The sequence below is a fragment of the Euleptes europaea genome, chromosome 15 (assembly GCF_029931775.1).
Source record: "Euleptes europaea isolate rEulEur1 chromosome 15, rEulEur1.hap1, whole genome shotgun sequence".
NCBI classification, from domain to species: Eukaryota; Metazoa; Chordata; class Lepidosauria; order Squamata; family Sphaerodactylidae; genus Euleptes; species Euleptes europaea.
This window is the reverse complement of record NC_079326.1, coordinates 51,840,170-51,859,421: the sequence shown is the minus strand read 5'-3', so window position 1 is coordinate 51,859,421 and position 19,252 is coordinate 51,840,170. Positions and strand designations below refer to the sequence as shown.

The 19,252-nt window shown below is 44.7% G+C and overlaps 1 protein-coding gene across 1 annotated transcript in view; it reads left to right on the top strand.

The window, feature by feature from the left end:
* Window positions 1-18,479, top strand: part of SPATS2L (spermatogenesis associated serine rich 2 like) — a 33,971-nt gene extending 15,492 nt beyond the window's left edge. Inside the window, exons 5-11 of the mRNA XM_056861305.1 lie at window positions 1,567-1,764; window positions 2,873-3,008; window positions 10,704-10,762; window positions 13,410-13,519; window positions 14,350-14,452; window positions 16,493-16,713; window positions 18,067-18,479. Coding sequence (XP_056717283.1) covers window positions 1,567-1,764; window positions 2,873-3,008; window positions 10,704-10,762; window positions 13,410-13,519; window positions 14,350-14,452; window positions 16,493-16,713; window positions 18,067-18,465 — 1,226 coding nt within the window. The 3' untranslated portion in view covers window positions 18,466-18,479. The remainder of the gene's footprint in view (window positions 1-1,566; window positions 1,765-2,872; window positions 3,009-10,703; window positions 10,763-13,409; window positions 13,520-14,349; window positions 14,453-16,492; window positions 16,714-18,066) is intronic.
* Window positions 18,480-19,252: the final 773 nt, after the last annotated feature.

The window sequence follows — 19,252 nt, the reverse complement described above, 5'->3', positions numbered from 1 at the left end:
TGATTTCTCATTTCGAGGCTTGTAACGCCGACAGCATCTCTAGGGTCTTTGGGTTTTACGCGGTGTTTGCTGGCACAGTTTTCTATGAAGTCTCAGTCAAACCTCAAAGTTTAGTTTGAGTTTGCGGGGAAACTCTGGAAAAAAGGAGTAGGCGGCATGGTGTAGGGTGTTGGGCTAGGATCTCGGAGAAGCTAGATTCTGCTGGGTGACCTTGGGCCAGTGACATACTTTCAGCCAAATCTACCTCACAGGGCTATTGTGAGGTTAAGGGGATAATGTTCTAAGTCGCTTTGGGTGCCTATTGGGAGAAAAGTAGGGCATATATGAGCAGGACACTCCTTCTGAGGGATTATAATCCTGCCCGGCGCACAATGAACTAGTGTTGCCATTCGCCCAGCAGGGATGGGATTCTCGACTCTAATCATTCCTCTACCTAGGAAAACTGTGGCCCAGTTTTGTGGAAGGGCACAACACCTTCCCCTGTATCCCCATCCCTGCACTATTTCCTCTTTTTCTCCTCCTGGCAACCCCATATCCACTCACCTTTCCCTTCCTCTTTCTCTTCTTCTCAGCCGTTTACAAACTTACCTTTTCTCTGCCTTCTATCTTTAGCTATAGTTATTATTTATTGACTTCATTCATACCCCACCTTCACAGTGTGGACCAAAGCAGGTTACATTATTCTCCTCTCCTTTTTTTATCAAGGTGGCATCAAGTCACCCAGTGGTTGCTTCCAACCACAACCTCTAGGTGGGATCAGGAGATCTCCCAGAATTACAACTGATATCCAGACAACAGAGGTCTGTCCCCTGCAGAAAAGGGCTGCTTTGGAGGGTGGACTCTATGGCATTATATCTGGCTAAGGCCCCTCTGTTCCCCACCCCCCTCCCAGCCTGGAAGACTGTGGTTGTTTTGCAACAGCCAATGAGGGGATCTGTTTGTTAAAGCTGCAGGCGCTCTTTTATCATTTTGGTGGTTGTTTTTTTTTTTTTTTTAAGTTTTGGTTCTTTTAGATTTCAGATTTTTCTCAAACCTGGGGTCCTTTTCAGGTTTGTAGAAAGATCTGTCTTGCCTGTTAACAGCTCCAGTCACTGGATTTAAATATCCTCAGATTTGGCCAACTTCGCAATTGGTATATATTGACGTAGACATATACATGGACACATGCTCTTCTCAATGCATTGTGCAGGCATGGAATGTCATAATCATTAGCGATAGGTCACAGATGGTAAAGCGCTAAAAATACAATCCCTCCTATTTTGCAGTCTTGCAGTCTGTAGGGCCTTCCTGACACTGAAAGACAAACGCAGTGCTAGTTTCCTGGATGAGGTATGCCTAATCCACTCACTACGGAAGTGTCAGTTTTCATCTTTCTTTCAGGCTGTTGTAAAATGCAGAAACTGGTGCTTAATCGTGAACATTTTGCAGTTCTTTCCCCTTTTAGTATTTCTTTTTCTGCAAAACAAGCATTCACTTTAATTTCCTAAACTAATAACGGTGACTCTATTATGAATCTTGGTACCCTGTCTCTGCATGACAGCTTTTAATGTTGTTCTTTTTCCCCAGGACAAAAGGCAGAACTCAAGAAAGTACTTCTAGAGGCCGATCGAAAATATGTAAATAGCACAGAGCCCCCGGATGCATCACTGTCCCCTCAACCCCAGTCCAATGTTGGCAGGCCAAAGTCAAAAACACCCGCTGTTAAATCATCTTTGTCTGTATCCCATCTTGAAATAAAACCAGAAGATTCATCAAAGAAAAGAGGTAAATGAGATCTGTCATCTGGCTAATGCAGTGGTTCCCAAAGTGGGCAGTACCACCCCCTGGGGGGCGGTGGGATTACCTGGGGGGCACTAAGAGGCAAGGGGGCAGCAGGGGGCCACTAGAAGTGGGCCCTTTCAACTGTGTAGTTCACTAATTTACAATAGATCAAGCCATGGCACCATGCTGGCAAACTTGGTGGAAACTAGCAGAATTTTTTTCCAGACTTTGAAGAGCTGGTACCACTGGATCAAGTTTATCAGTTTCGTTGAATAAATGTCAACTAAAAAGTTTTAATTTGATTTTGATGTGCAATTAATTGTTACTGTTTTGAAACTTTATTGTTGTTATCTTCTTTAGTGAGCCATGTCAACTCCTATTTCGGATAATGCTTTTTATAGGATAGGGTAGGGGGTGCTGGGGTTGAGTTTGTGGAACCAAGGGGGGTAATGCAATCCAGTGCACAGACAATACCATTTTCCAAAATATTTATTAGTATTATAGTAGATGTTGCATAGCCATGCGATTCCAGTAGACTCTTAAGCGAAGCTCCTGATTCAGATTTTATTTTGGTTACTTCAGAAGGCAAATGGTGAAGATTGATGTATCACTGTTTCTAATAGTAAAGTGTCTAGTGAGGCTGTGGGGAGGGGACTGTGCTGTCTAATCGCAACTGACTATGGTGACCCTACTGGGGTGGGGGTGGCGCAGACTGCTGTAGCCCCCGTGCAGTCTCGCAGATCACAGCAGTACTGCAACGTTGCAGGGGATTTCACATCCATGAACTCCAGCAAGGATGTTTAGGAGTTGAGCTGCCCACCAAGAAAACAGTGTCTGGTCATCAAAGTCATTTTATTCTCAGTTTGTCCTCTGATTAAGAGAAATCAGAAGATCCTTGGAACGTTTGCTTGGTAAGGGGTTGAAATATTTGTTTTATTTCTCCTTGAAGATGAGCTTGAAAAATATGCAGGTCGAATATTTTGCATTTAATTCCCCACCCCTATCCTTAGGCTTACAGACTCATTTTGACTTCTTGACTGTGTACAGACCTGTTTTCCTCACTTTCGGCTTTTGTTTGACAGCAAATGATGTTTTATGGTCGTTGTTATAGGTCCAAATATTGAAAAATCGGTGAAAGATCTTCAGCGCTGCACTGTTTCACTAACAAGATACCGGATGATGATTAAGGAGGAAGTGGATAATTCAGTAAAGAAGATCAAAGCTGCCTTTGCCGAATTACATAGCTGGTAAGGAGGTGAGGATGGTAAGGCCAGAGGAGGCGTTTTAGAATTTAAAGGGCACTATTGCTTCTCCCAACCCACTGATATTCTTTATTTAGGGAAGGTACAACACTTTGCAGCAAGCAGGTTGCAAACAAGATTCTCCCTATAGGATGAATTCACCTTAGTTTAGGGGTGTCGAACTCAATTGTTATGAGAGCTGGATATGATGTTAAATGTCATTTGGTCGGGCCGTGCCTCGCCAGTCCAGAGTGAGAGTGTGTGTGTGGGGGGGCTGCCTCGGCTGGCTTGTGGGCTTGATCCGGCCCCCGGGCCGTATGTTTGACACCCCTGCCGTACTTATTTCTGATACCAGATGGGAACAAATGACAGGTGCCCCAAGAGAAATTATCTTTTAATTGTTGTTTTCTATAGCATAGTGCAGCAAAACAACCAAATAGGAAGACACAAAACCCTCATCGGATCATAATACAACCAAATAGGAAGACACAAAACACTCATCAGATCACAAAACATTAAATACGGAACACGAATAGAGTGCAGATAGTAGGAACACCGAATCTTTGAACAAACCAAGAGCCCTGAGTTTTTTTGGGGGGGACAGGTCAGGAGCCCCTTATCTCCTCCCACATCACAGTTGCAGCAGGATCAGGCCCCCATGGTGCACGTGGGGAAACGGTATCATCAAGATTCAAATCATGCTGAAAGAGGGTATAAGGAACATGGCTGTTACCAGGGGGAGAAAGGGCTCAAGCTGAGCCCATCCCACCTCCCCCTATCACCCCGTGAGATTTCCGCATCTTGTGGGATTTGCAGACTCCTTACTACCCTCTCCGGCCACACAATCAGAGGTGGCTTGGCACTGAAAGTACATGCAGTGCCCTTTCAGTCCCAAGTCCCATATGATCTGCTCTTTACCACCAGTAAAAAATAAACTGTAGAAAATAGCGTGGTTGAGATAAAGGTGCTTTCACACATGCCGAATAATGCACTTCCAATCCACTTTCAATGCACGTCGCAGCTGGATTTTACTGTGTGTAATGGCAAAATCCACTTGCAAAGGTAGTTAAAGTGCATTCCAAGTAGATTGAAAGTGCATTATTCAGCATGTGTGAAAGCGCCCTTTAATGACATCACGCGTCTCCCCTTGCCTGCGCCTCAGATATTTTCATTTGCTAAATGGCATGAAAGAAGCACTGAAGCCAACCTATTCAGAACATTTGTAACGTGCAGATAACTACTTCAGATCTTCGCCAGACGCCTTATAGAAACTGGTTCCAGAATAACATGGGGGGATATAGTTATTATCAGATCTACCAGGGAAAAAACCCTCACTGAGTGAAATCATGTGCAATAAAAAGCAGGAAGTGCGTGGAAAGCAAAAGGGAATTTTGATAGCATTTTTCACTTAAAATACAGGAAGAGGAGGTGGGAAGAACTAAAGTCGAGCCATTAAATCTGTCTGCGCCTAAGGAACTCTGGATGGAGAGTAGTGTTAACAGTTGTGACAATTCTAGAGCAAGAGAGAGGGGTTAACCTTTATCCTGACACTCAAACAGAGTGGAATTTTTACAGCTTTCATTTCCTCTGGGGCGGTAATTCAGTTTTGCTGGGAATACTGCTGCTGAGAGCCGGAGGAGGCATGTCTCTGTCCACAAAGCAGCTGCCCAGTAGTCAGTGAGCACAACCACTAAATTTAAGCAGAGGGCACACCGAAGCAGTGTTAGTTAGAGTACACTCATAGGCCATTTATGTAGGGTCAATTTTAATGTTCCCTCAAAGCTCTTCCAAAATGCGACCTTTAAAATGCCTATGCACGGTCCCGACGCAAAAGGAGAAATTCCACACACACCCCACTCGCCTGCTCCTTCGTCCCTTCCATTAGCAACCGCTGTTTGCATAGCTAACGCGCGGCTGTGATTTTTGCATGCTTCCTTGAGGGGATTCTTCAAGGCCGGGACGGAGCAAATACAAAAAGTCACTTTAAAGGGGCTCTTAAGAAATGCAAAGCAGGTGTGCACTGGTTTCGCAGTCACTTCCTGAATGACGGTTCAGCGTGAAGAACTCAAAAAAATATGCGGGGCACTTCAGCCTGGAACGCGATGCTAATTACCAAGCATAAATGGTCATAGGGTTATCACTAGCTACACATATTTTCCCAGCCTCCTAGTGCTCCTTCATACTGAATAGGCACCTTGTATTTTACTGCACTCCAAATAATTCCAGTAGGTCTTCTTTCTTTGCCTTCCTTTCCGATACTTCATCACCTGACCTTGTCATACTTGAAACTTTGAATTTCTTAAATAAGTTTTAAATCTTTTGATGTTGCCCATACTAATAGGACCTTGCAGCCTGGGTTACAGTTGATATCATTAGCACGCTTTCATCCTTCTTAATTGCAGAAGGTTCCAGGTTCAATCCCCAGCATCTCCAGTTAAAGGGACCTGGCAAGTAGGTGATGTGAAAGACCCCTGCCTGAGACCCTGGAGAGCTGCTGCCGGTCTGAGTAGACAATACTGACTTTGATGGACCAAGGGTCTGATTCAGTAGAAGGCAGCTTCGTGTGTTCATGCATAGAAATAATGTGTGTGAGTGTGTCTTTTCTAAATTCTCAGAGTTCTTTGAGTACCTCATCTCAGACAAATCTTGCAGCAACCCTTGAAAGGAGTCTAGCAGTTTAATTCCATTATTACAAATGAAGCATTTGTGCTGAGAGACAGACATTTCCTGAGGCCATCCAGTGCTGCCTTAACTTAACAGCCCTTGAATTTTCTTGGAGCCATGCCATTGTTTTTAGTATCCACACATTTTGTGAGTTTGTGTGTGTGCGTGTTCCACCACAGTCAATACAGGTTATTAAATTTATTTTATTTAAAACATTTTTATGCTGCCTTCATTTCTTGTGCCTTGTAGAAACTTTATTTTTGCAAGGCACAAGCTTGCGGTATCTACAAGATAGGCTCTGATATGTCAAGCAAAATAAAGGAAAAGAAAAATTACTAACTAAATTACAACCTAGCATGGCGTAGTGGTTAAGAGCGGCAGACTGTAATGTGGAGAACTGGGTTTGATTCCCCACTCCTACACATGAGCCGCAGACTCTTAATCTGGAGAACCAGGTTTGTTTCCTCACTCCTACACATGAAGCCAGCTGGTTGACTTTGGGCTAGTCACTGCTGTCTTAGAGCTCTTTCAGTCCCACCTGCCTCACAAGGTGTCTGTTGTGGGGAGGGGAAGGGAAGGTCATTGTAAGCCACAATGAGAAAAGCGGGGTATAAAAACCGACTCTTCTTCTTCTTCTTCCATCCCACGTCGCTTTCATACGTGCAGGTGCCATCATTCCCAGCACAGTCTTTTTTGGTAGTCAAATGGGACCTTTCCTTTCTTTTTCACCAGTGGACAAATTGGTTGGATCCAATTCTATGTCTGTATTTGGTTTGTAATAGACAGCGCCTTTAAAAAACACACACACGCACAAAGATAACCTTGCAGAGTGTGTGTTTAATGTGGACGGTATTTCCATCCCCAGTTGTAATCTGTTCTACATTTTTTTCAACATTAGGAATTTCATCTGTCAGCTCAATCTGTGATGTGTTCAGTGTGAGAATGAAAATCATTTCTACCTTGGCCGGTTTAAAGCAGAGCGTTTCAGTGCTCAGCTTATAATGAGTAATGTTGGCTCTTAAAAGCATATAAAATATCATTATGCTCTGCCAAGCCGAGGGCTTCAGCTCAAATGATGTGTTGGAGCATAAGCTTCCAGCTGCTTATGAAGTTACATGTGAAGAAAAATTACAAGCTAACCTCTAGTTTACAACAGCAGTGGAATTCACACTCTTAACGGAGAGCGGCTGGATTCAGTACCGTTTGTGAAGCTAGAAGCCTGCAAGAACACATGAAGAGCAGCCATGCTGGATCTCGACCAGCATCCTGTTTCAGACAGTGGTCATCCAGACGATCCTGGAAGACCTAAAAGCAGAGCACAGTGTCCCGAAGCTTCTCCCTATTGTTGGCCCCTCAGTACTAGTATACAGATGGTACATTGCTTGGCATGCAGAAGGTCCCAGGTTCAATCTCCAGCATCTCCAGTTAAAGGGACTAGGCAAATAGGTGATATGAAAGACCTCTACCTGAGACCCTGGAGAGCCGCTGCTGGTCTGAATAGACAGTACTGACTTTGATGGACGAAGGGTCTGATTCAGTATGAGGCAGCTTCATGTGTTCCTGCTTCTGAAAAATGGAAGTTCCATGTAGGCATCATGGCTACAAGCCATTGCTGGAGATGTCCTCCATGAATTCGTCTAAGCCGATTCATCTAGGGTCCATTGCCACAACCCATGACAGCAAAATCCACATATCGGTCACTATGACTTCCTCTTGTCTGTTGTTATTCTGCTGCCCATCAGCTTCATAGGGTGGTTCCAAGTTATCTCGGTCTACTTTCTCCAACCCACGCATGATGCTATAAACCACTATCAATTTCTGTTGAATCATCTTTCCTCTGTACCAAAAAGCACCAAACTCCTTGACCCTTCTTTGTAGGGAAGGGCCCTCAGCCTGCTGATCATTATGTTAGTCCTTTCCTGCCCTTTTCAGTACTACAACATACCAGTTATATGTTTCCAGTCAGCTCAGTGGAGAAGAGTCATATGTCTTACCTCTAGTATTGCGTATCAGTGCTGTGAAGAGTCAGTAGAAGATGAAGAAAATACAAAACCAGTAGGTCCGAGAAGTTTTATTAAGAAACCAGGTAGCGCAATTCCTGGTACATTTGGAATAGTTATTCTCTCCCTAAGGGCAAATCCACTCATAAGAACATAAGGAAAGCCCTGCTGGATCAGACCAAGGCCCATCAAGTCCAGCAGTCTGATCACACAGTGGCCAACCAGGTGCCTCTAGGAAGCCCACAAGCAAGACAACTGCAGCAGCATTGTCCTGCCTGTGCTCCATAGCACCTAATATATTAGGCATGCTCCTGCAGTCACAGCTGCGCACGCTGCCACACGCCCTTTCCCCGATGGTTAGGGTTGCCCCCACCCCAGATTCCATTGTTTTCTTAAGAGAGCAGAACTCAGTGGAAATACAGCGTAGAATAAGGAATGCATCTTGCTTATAAATGTTAAAAACAGAAGAGAGATCTGAAGCAATTAAGGAACCCTTTCAAGGCAGCCAACTTGCAATAATGCTGATGGCTACATTCTCCATATGGAGAGAGAGCCGACTTTGGGCTTCTTCAGCAGAGTACAAAGCCAGTCCAAATAAGCAGTCCCTTTCACACTTAGCTTGGATCTTCTCTGGGATGGTTTCATGCTATTGGAGATGCTTTGCCCACTGCTAAACACGCAGCGGCTGCTTCATTGGTATTCCACGTGCACATTTCGATTTTATAGTCCCATCTCCGAATTCCAAAGTTCAAATAGCCTTGCCTGAGAAAAGCAACTCAGAGTGAAGGACACAAGAGGCCATAGAAGTTTCTCCACTTGCAGAGTGAGCCAACTTCCTCCCTACTGTGCAATTTGCAAAACAGACATACCAGTGAGCCAAATACTAATTTAGCATCTGTTCTGCCTCTTCCTTTATGCCTCAGGATGTTTTTTTAAGTGTCACATGCATGTTTATCTGCTGGAAAAAAAACCCAAGACAGAGTTCATGACAGATGCAAAACCCTCCAGAGACTGAGGTGGGGCAGGCCTCTGAATTATATCATGTGTTATAGTCAACCATCATCATCCTTTTATGCAGGGGTATTTCCCCGCGGTCACCCCCACCAACTGCTTCGGGGCTTCCTTTTGATTATGCATGCCATTTCCGCCTGTCAGAGTTCACTTCACTCTTCCTGAACATTTTGCCTGCATTTTCCAGATTCTGGCTAGAACAACATCTGGAAAACACGGGCAAAACACATGGGGAGAGCGAGGCAACCTCTGATGGTTGGAAAATGCACGCATAATCAAAAGGAAGCCCCGAAGCAGTATCACGATCCAAAGCAGGTGAGTTCTGCTAGAAAACCCCTTCGTTTGTTCCAGCTCTGCCATCCAGAAGCTGAGAACTAGTTAAGTGGAATTGTGGGCCTGTGTGGAGGAAAAAGCATATGAAACACTCCAGAAGGAAGGGTAAGGGTCCTCTTTTGAGAGAGCCACTGCAGAGTACAGCCTAACAATTTGCAAATGGATCACATACTACTTAACTATTTCTTGAATATTTTAAAACTCTCTTACAAATCTGCCTATTAGTAAAGTATCCAGTCAGAACAACCTGAATCTAATGCTGTTGTTTTAAAGATTTATCGTTCTCATCTGTGCCAAACCTAGCCACCAATCTACTCACCCTCCCATCCCCTAAAATTATCTTCCGTATTGGTACTATAGCATCATTGTGACGATCATCATTTATAGAATCTGTGCCTAGAGTGCCATCTGTTGGAAAAGTCACTGCAGCACAACTGTGTTGCTTTTAAAACTTTATTATTGTGTCAAATCCAAGGCACAAAGAAAGAAAAGATGTTCCATTAAGTGAGGGAAACATTTTGCTACTTGTAGAACAGGAAGATGAACTATAGAAGTATGTTCCTAGACAAAACATCCTGTTTAAAAGCATTTCAACTCACGTTGTGCATTGTGTCTGTGTTAAGTGCTGTCAAGTCACTTCCGACTCATGGTGACCCTATGAATCAACGTCCTCCATAACGTTCTATCCTTGACAGCCTTGCTCAGATCTTGCAAATTAAGGGCTGTGTCTTCCTTTATTGAGTCAATCCATTTCTTGTTGGGTCTTCCTCTTTTCCTGCTGTCCTCAACTTTTCCTGCTGCCCTCAACTTGTGCATTACTGAACTAATTACTGCACCTGATGGAATATCATTTGCATGTGTCTGTCTCAGATTCAAGGTGCCAGCCTTTCAGGTGTTACATAAACCACATTCCCCATGGCTACTGGCGCCTTTGTGGGTTTTCACAGTTATCAGTGCACGTGAACGTAGTCATCTGAGAGCTTATCAATGTGCTGTGATCATGCCAAACCATTAATAAGCTGTGTGCAGAAAGCCTCTCTGCTTTCATGCAGCGAAAGACTGCTCTGGTGAATAACGAATCTTCATCATGTGACCAGACACCTGTGACTTTCCCCATGGCTTTAGCAAGAGCCTTTAATTGAGAACCCCTTTCTGACAGCTCCACCATCCTTGCTGCTTTTCTGACACGTTGATCCCTAGTGTGGTGTGGCCACTGATGGGTTTCCTAGCACCCATTTGCTTCTTTCCCTACGAATTGCCTCCCCAAAGCAAATGGCAAGCCCTAGATTTCTTCCATCTCACCATAGCAGGAGGTTCTTCAGAACTCAAGAGGCATCTATCACCTTAGCGTTTGCATTATTCCGGTCAGATAGGGTTGCCAACCTCCAGGTACTAACTGGAGATCTGATATTACAACTGATTTTCAGCCGATAGAGATCAGTTCACCTGGAGAAAATGGCGGCTTTGACAATTGGACTCTAAGGCATTGAAGTCCCTCCCCTCCCCAAATTCCGCCCTCCTCAGGCTCTGCCCCAAAAACCACCCGCTGGTGGCAAAGAGGGACCTGGCAACTGTAATAATGCTTGTATTTTGTGCCAAAGAAAGTCCTTTGCACCTACTTAGAGTATAACAACTTAAGCTTCAATGTTGCTATTGTCTTGGTCCTCACTAACGTGCGTATGTTTGTTTTCAGTATTATCGACAGAGAAGTGGCTTTAATGGCAGAAGTTGATAAAGTTAAAGAAGAAGCCAGTAAGTAAAAAAACAGAAGGGGCTTTGGGGGCGCTTTGGAACCACTGGGAAAGGGTCCGGTCACCGACTGCTGCTTCTGCAGAAGAAAAGCCAGTCAGTTTATTTAAGAAGAGAGCTGCACCATTTATCCGAATTGCTAAGTTGTTTGCATCAGACACCCGGTTCTGATTCAGGCTGTGTGCATTGCCTCAGTTGCACAATCAGCTGTAGCCACTGTGACTGGCTGGGGAACTCGGGATTAAGACTTTCAGCATACTTAAAGCAACTTTTAGCTGTCAGAGCTGTTAATTAAACAACAACAACAACAACCTTGATGCAATTTCAGAAGCCAAAGACAGGGGCGGCGGGGTGGGGTGGGGTTGGGGAGATGGTTTCTGAGTGCCAGGGCTACAGCGCTTTGCACCTTTCTTTGTGGAACAAAACGCTGGACTCCTTCCTGTCAGAGTGCTGCTTCCCCTTGGAGGTAGAGTTGCCAACCTCTAGGTACTAGCTGGAGATCTCCCGCTATTCCAACTGATCTCAAACTGATAGAGATCAGTTCCCCCGGAGAAAATGGCCACTTTGGAGTCCCTCCCCTCCCCAAACCCTGCCCTCCTCAGGCTCCGCCCCCAAAACCTCCCGCCAGAGGCAAAGAGGGACCTGGCAACTCTATTTGGAGGTTAGGGTTTGGATAGGGTTTGGAGGGTGGGCAAGTTGCACCTTCCTGTCTCCCCCAGTAGGGGTCGCCCTCCTCCTTCACTATTTCCAAACAGCCAAGAATTTCCGGTTGCCTTTCTTCATTCAACAATATTTTCATGCAATGACATGCAAGGTCAAAAGTCTTGAACAAAGTCATTGATAAGGGGGTTGCTTTGAAAATAGAAGCATAGTGAAAGAAACTATTCAACCAGAAATGTGCTCATAATAATATTGCTCTAGAGCAGGGGTCTCGAACATACGGCCCGCAGGCCGAATTCGGCCCGCGAGGCAGCTACCCCCCAGTCCCGATCTGGGCTGGCAAGGCACGTCCCAGCCCGACCAAGTGACATTTATGTTTTATCCAGCCCTCGTAACAAATGAGTTTGACCCCCCCTGCTCTAGAGTCTAAATGGAGTACAGTCAAAAAGCCTGCACTCTGCACCAAGGCAGGAAGCAAACTGGAGGAGGAGGGAGACCCCCCCACACACACACACACACACACTCACACCAATGGAGGCCGGAAACCGCAACTCCACCTGCCTCCAAACATGATGGAGGAGGAATCACCCATCACTTGGAATACCTGTTCCCTCCTACTGAGGAAAATTACACAAAGTATGCTCATAGAGACAAACCTGCTTAGTTTGCATAATTTATACAGGATGCAAACATCAACTTTCCTTGGCACGCACATATTTCTATAATACCCTGAGCCCTGAGAACATCTGTGGATCCTGTACCAAACACTAGCAAGTTATATATAATGTATTTTCCAAGAATATGCAAACTCTGTGCCCGGAAAACCCAAATTCCACACAAATTACACCAATCAGTGCTCAGGCACTTTGCATAGAGTATCCTGGTCTCAGTACTACTAGACCTTTGTTTTATTTATTTTTCTTGATTTAAGCCCTTTTATCCTGAGCCGAGTGCTTGCACCACTCACGAGCAAGGAACAGAGAGTCATGTTGACACGGAAAGGGAAGCAGGTGCTGGCAGTGGGGTACGCAAGGCCAAGCAAAAGCCACTTGTCCAGACCAGATTAAAGGAGGCCTGTCTGGTCCAGCTTTTCATCTCCACTGATGTCTTTGACTTCTTGCTCGCAGAGCAGGATGGTGCTATCTAGCCCTTATTGCTTGTTCCCAACTCCTGGTACTCAAGAGAGACATATCTCTCTGAGTACCAGGAGCCACCTTGGTGTAGTGGTTAAGAGCAGTGGGCTCTGATCTGGAGAACCGGGTTGGTTTCCCCACTCCTACACATGAAGCCTGCTGGGTGACCTTGGGCTAGTCACAGTTCTAACTGAACTCTCTCAGCCCCACCTAAGCTGAGTGGGGAGAGGAAGAGAAGGCCGGTTTGAGTCTCCTTAAAAAGTAGAGAAAGTCGGTACATAAAAACCACCTCTTCTTCTATCTCTAAAGATGAAGATTCTGCTCAGATGTCTTGGCTAATTGACACCAGCCCACCATGAATTTGTCTAAAGCCTTCTTTAAAGCAAGGTCACATCATGGTCTTGCTGCAATGAATTATTTACATTAGTATTGTTTCCCATTTTTTTAAAAACCAACGGTTTTTTGTTTGGCCTGAATCAGCTAAACTAGTCCTGTTCACATATTAACAGTAAATGCACGTACATCCTGCATTCATACGCATACATCTGTTTGTAACAAAGGGCCAACATGCATTTCCTTTGTGAAAGAAATCAAGGACCGGTATCTGGATAAGTGTGGAGGGTTTAAATCACCCGTTGAACTGTAATAGCTAATACAGTTTGCCCATGTTCCGTATTTTACCACCACCACCATCCTCACCAAAGCAGCAGCCGTTACTGTAAAGTTGTGTTTAGCTTCTGGGATGGCAGCTGCTTATCAAGTGGGTGGTTCTTCTGCATGTTAATTGAAAACATACATGTCCCGACATTAACGCCAAAAGAAAAAACCCCGTGCATTTATCTCTTTGTGTTTGGCAGTGGAAATCTTAACTTCTCGTCAAAAAAAAGCCGAAGAATTGAAGAGGCTAACAGATTTGGCTAGTCAGATGGCAGAGACGCAGATGGCGGAACTCAGGGCGGAAATTAAGGTTGGTTCTCAGGCATTTCTATTTCTAGCAGGTTATGCCTTCCAGAAGCAAGACGAGTGCCAGATATTTGAAAATTCAGCACTCGAAATCAGGACCATATTTTCAAAACAAAGTATAAATTTGGCCTTCCAAATATCTCAGCTGTATCTTTGGGCTTCGGGCCGTGAAATCAAAGGGTTGCAGATCTACTGTGTTAATTTGCTTAAAGACCAAGATTTGGCTGCGCTTGGGACAAAATTGTAACATACACACATACAATCCCATTCTATACAAGCAATTTCTGTTTTATTTGTGAAATATTATAAACAAACCATATTTATAGTTTGCAGACTGGGTGGGGTCCTGGCCTAGACCACCAGGCACCCCTGGGGGTGGGGTACCCATTTCCTACCCCCTCCCCGTGCTTGAGACTCATAGTGAATGTGGTTGAGCAAGACTCACAGAACCCTTTTAGACACTGCTGGTGTATCACTGTGGTGAACAACAAGTAAGGCCTTCCCCCAGTTTTGCAAACCTATATGGTACTGTTCTTTTTTTCCTTTCCTCTCCTCCTTTCCTTCTTTCCTTCCTTTTTTGAGGGTCTGTGCTTTGCCCTTTCTGCATCATTCAGGCATGCCTGTTAATATTCCTGAAAAGTGATAAACTCACTTGTCATTATTTGAGTGCTGAGTATTGAGTTATTGGTGTTGAACAAGCAGAAATACTGCAGAAAGGATCTGGTATGTTCTGGTTGTGCCAGAAAGCCTCAACCCTGGAACGAGCATCTCACCCAAGGACCTATCATATGGGGCAGTTTATAACTAAATTAAAAAATTTCCCTTCCTTTGCAGCAATTTGTAAGTGAACGGAAATATGACGAAGAGCTGGGTAGGTCTGCCCGCTTCTCCTGTGACATTGAACAGTTGAAGACTCAGATTCAACAATGTGGAGAAAGTAAGTCTAGTAACTGTAAATCTTAACATCCTCCGGGTACCTTTGGGTACTTAATTCTACTCTGACTGGCAACAGCTCTCCAGGGTCTCGGGTAGAGAACGTTAACATCACTTACTACATGATCCTTTTAATTGGAGATGCCGCCGTTGGAACCTGGGACCTTCTACGTACAAGGCAGATGCTCTGCCACTAGGGTTGCCGCTCTGGGTTGGGAAATTACTGGAGATTTGGGGGGTGGAGGGTGGGGTTTGGGGAAGGGAGGGACCTCAGCAGGATATATTGCCCAGAGCTAAGGTTGCCAACCTCCAGGTGGTGGCTGGAGATCTCCCATTAAAACAACTGATCTCCAGCCAATAGAGATCAGTTCCCCTGGAGAAAATGGCCACTTTGGCAATTGTACTCTATGGCATTGAAGTCCCTCCCCTCTCCAAAGCCCAACCCTCCTCAGACTCCACCCCCAAAATCTCCAGGTATTTCCCAACCCAGAGCTGGCAACCTTACATAGAGTCCACCTTCCAAAGCAACCATTTTCTTCACAGAAAATTTTTTCTGTAGTCTGGAGATCAGCTGTAATTCTGGGAGATCTCCAGGCCTTACCTGGAGGGTGGCAACCCTATCTACCACCAAGCCCGGCCCCTCGCCAGTTTTTATCCATTTATGCCTTGTCAAAATTTGTCCATTGAGTGCGTGTAAAGTGCTGTCAAGTCGTAGCCGACTTATGGCAACCCAGTAGGGTTTTCAAGGCAAGAGACTAACAGGTGGTTCTTGCCACTACCTGCCTCTGCGTAGCAACCCTGGATTTCCTTGGCGGTCTCCCATCCAAGTACTAACCAGGGCCCACCTTGCTTAGCTTCTAAGCTCTGGCAAGATCAGGCTAGCCTGGGCCATCCAGGTCAGGACAATTTGTCTATTGCTGTACAGTAATTGTGGTTTGGATTCCAACCATGGAGGACAAACATTAAAAAGGATTAGATGAATGAATATTTAGGCATGACTGTGCAAATTGCAGAGCATTTACATTGAATTTACAGTCTTCCGCTATTCTGATGAAAACAAACCTCTGGATCAAAGAAAGCAAATGCATGAAACGGCTCTAAATTGTGTCTCCCAAGAGGATTTTATCTAAAAAAAAAAACTTCATCATTTTTGCAAGACACTGCAATACTGCAAAGCAATGAGCAATTAATACCATGAGATTCGGATAGTGTGCCAATAAACTGGGCTCATAACGAGAGCTGTGATTTGGGCTCAGGAAACAGCAGATGCTTTGGCCTTTTATGCATGGCTGTTTCCCTCGCCATCACCCCTCTGACGACTTTGGGTCTTCGTTTTGACTATGCATGCCGCTTCCGACTGTCAGAGGTTGCCTGGCTCTCCCCCTGTGTTTCTCCCACGTTTTCAAATTCCAGATAAAACAGGTCCCTGAAAACGTGGGAAAACATAGGGGGAGAGCCAGGAAACCTCTGATGGTCAGAAATGGCATGCATAATCAAAACAAAGACCCAAAGTCATCAGAGCGGTGACTGTGAGTGAAACAGCCGTGCATAAAAGCCGTGCCTTTGTTACTTCTAGAACTCCCAGTTCTGCCTTAAATGTATCAGCGAACATTTACAGTTCATGAGAATATTTTATTTTGACAGCTTCGTGCCCAACTGATGCAGCAGAAGTCATGGGTGGCAAGGGCAGCGTAGTTCCAACCAGATTTAACTACTCAGTTGTCTCCAAAATTATGAAACCACAGGACTACTTTTCCCAGCAAGTGGTTCTAATGAACTTGGTGGCTCAGTGGTAGAGCATCTGCTTGGCATGCAGAAGGTCCCAGGTTCAATCCCGGGCATCTCCAGCTAAAGGGACTAGGCAAGTAGGTGATGTGAAACACCTCTGCCTGAGACCCTGGAGAGCCACTGCCAGTCTGAGTAGACAATACTGATGGACCAAGGATCTGATCCAGTATAAGGCAGCTTCATGTGTTCTTAATTTAAACTAATGCCAGTATATATTTATGATGGGGTGTTAACTCTGAGCTTTCTTCCCTTGTAGTTTCTCACCCAAAGAATAATTATTCCTCGAGAACACCATCCAGCACACTTCTGCAGGCAGCCGCCTCTCACGCAGCAGCCGGCATTCACAGCACATCCTCCCGAAAGTCTTCTAGTCGTGCCAAGATTCCTGATGTTAAAACGCCAGTGGCCAAAGTCTCTAGTCAAGTTTTTGCCAATACCACAGACTCTTCTCCTCAGATGGTGTCAACAAATAAGCAGGTACAGTGCACTAATCACTTGGGCAAAATTATGAAAGGTCGACACTCAAATACATCATAGAAATCATAGAGGGGAATTATAGAAACATAGAGGTAGAAGGGATTTTACCAGTAATCAAATACAATCTTCTGCCAGACACAGGAATCTCTCAAAACTACCTTTGAAAAAGGATTTTTGCAGCCTCTGATCTCATGTCTGCCATGACTCCAGGATCTCCTCCAGCCAATCCTGCCTCACATACAGAACCCAGCCACATTTATTGAACTAAATTGGTCCAAAGGAGATCCTCCCACACCCCTAGGTCAGTTTAGTACAGAGCTGCACCATGCTTAGTTTTTAGAAGCTCCGTATTATGATGCAAATTAAGGAGACTTGTATTTGTTTGTTTTTTGAATATTACTTGTTCTTCCAAAACCCAGTCCCACAGGAATCTCCTATTGTGCTTTACATGACACTTTTTTCAGAATACCCAAGAGGAAAGGAAAGGAAAAAATTCCTGCCATGGCCCAATTTACGGTCTAACAATCTGACAGCTGTATCTTTCTGCATTGGATTAGGGACTGGGTGAACAAGTCGGATTACAAAACATTTCCAGAAAAATAGTATCGTCCTTTTCCAAATTGGCACATTCTGGGCTGGCCGCGTTTGACCTTCCCTAACAATGCAGAAGGGTGTGATGGATGATCAAGCAGCTGAACCAAAGGAGTGGGAAGAACACAGAGGTGTTTTGCTTCCACGAATCAGGACACGGCATTGTGGCCTCCTAGCCTCAGGCAAAGGCCAACGATCCATTCCTGGACATCTTGGAGTAACGAATCTGGGCAGGGTGGAGGGGGCAGGCAAGTTTAGCAGTTCATGTCCAATGCCTTGCCTCATCCACAGTCCCTTGGGAACAACCTCACGTCGCTAGACATGGTTTGAAAGTGTCACATGGGCTACAAATTAAAGCAGCCAAGAAGATGGAAGACTTAGCACTGCCTCTATGGCTGCAAACGTGCATGTGAACACAGAAAAGTAATTTGTTGGCATTCCCTTCCCCAAGACAACCTGTTGAACGACGCAACAAACTTAATAGAGAGTCAGCGTGGTGTAGTGGATAAGAGAGGTGGTTTGGAGTGGTGGAGTCTGATCTGGAGAACCGGGTTGGTTTCCCCGTCCTCCACATGAAGCCAGCTGGGTGACCTTGGGCATGTCACATTCTCTCAGCCCAACCTACCTCACAGGGTGTCTGTTGTGGGGAGGGGAAGGGAAGGTGATTGTAAGCTGGTTTGATTCTCCCTTAAGTGGCAGAGAAAGTTGGCATATAAAAACCAACTTCTTCTAATATCGTGCATTTATTTCGTTTGTTGACAGAATGGATCTTCCAGTCAGAGACGAAGATTTCACACTCACTATTACGGTGTTCGACTCAATGGATCTCTTAAGCCACAAAATGCCAGCCCCCAGACAGACCAGAACAATACCAAGGGTAATTCCCGGCATGAATACAGAAGACAGCACCATAACAGCTTCAGGCCAAAGAACAAGGGTATTATGAAAACCTTAGAGCAATCGACACCGGCAAAAAGCATGGAAAACCTCACGTGCCCGGAAAGGAACCGTCAGAAGCATCCCGTGCCAGGCCCTACGGAGCCCAGAGCTTTATGCAGTAACATTACAAGGGTTTCCCCATGCAATTTATGTCCTGCAAGGATAGAGGCCTCCACAGACACTCCAGTCCTTTCAGTTCCAGCTGTGACTATGGTAGCATGAAGAACGGGAGAAACAGGCAAAGATAACACGTTTTCATCATAGTTCCTCACTAAAGGTGCTTCCCTCTCCCCCCAGCAACGCTCGCAAAAAAAAGCTTTTGAAAAATATACAATCATGTAAACCAAGCTGATTTTATTTTCTTTAAACCATAATAATCTGCCGTATCTTGTTTCATATTTTGAAGCCTTTCCTCAGCGTACTCAAATTTACTTTTTGTCATAACGATGCGACTTTTAGCTAGCCAGATCTTAGCAGATCGATCAAATTGGTGTTCAAAACTTAAGCAGCAGGAGGATGTCGATGTAGATATAATTGTAGTTGTTGCTGTCCAGTTTGTCATTTATCAGTCAGTATTAGAAGGGAAAATACCGAGACATCTATGTTGTCGGCCTGCAGTCAAAATACTTATGTGCATACAGAAACTCTTCTCAACTCTCTGTCCACAGTATATGGACCCTGAATTATTAGTACAGATCATCTTAAGTTTGGTTTGATGTGACCTCATTTTATAGCCCAAGTGATCTTCAACATTGGTCATAAAGACCATGTTTGCTTTTGAATTTGGAATTTACAGTTAATGCAGTCCAGTTTTCTAGCCTTGTGACTTCCTTTTCTGTGAATTGGATTCATTTTTTTCAGATTAAAAATTGGAGATGTTTTACTAACAGATGCAAGTAATTGGTTGCTGCAGGGGGCCTTTCCCTGTTTAAAAGTTCTGTTGGCCAGAAGTGGAGTTGATTTGAATAGGCATAAATATTTCTAACTCATTCAAGTGAGTTAAATGTAT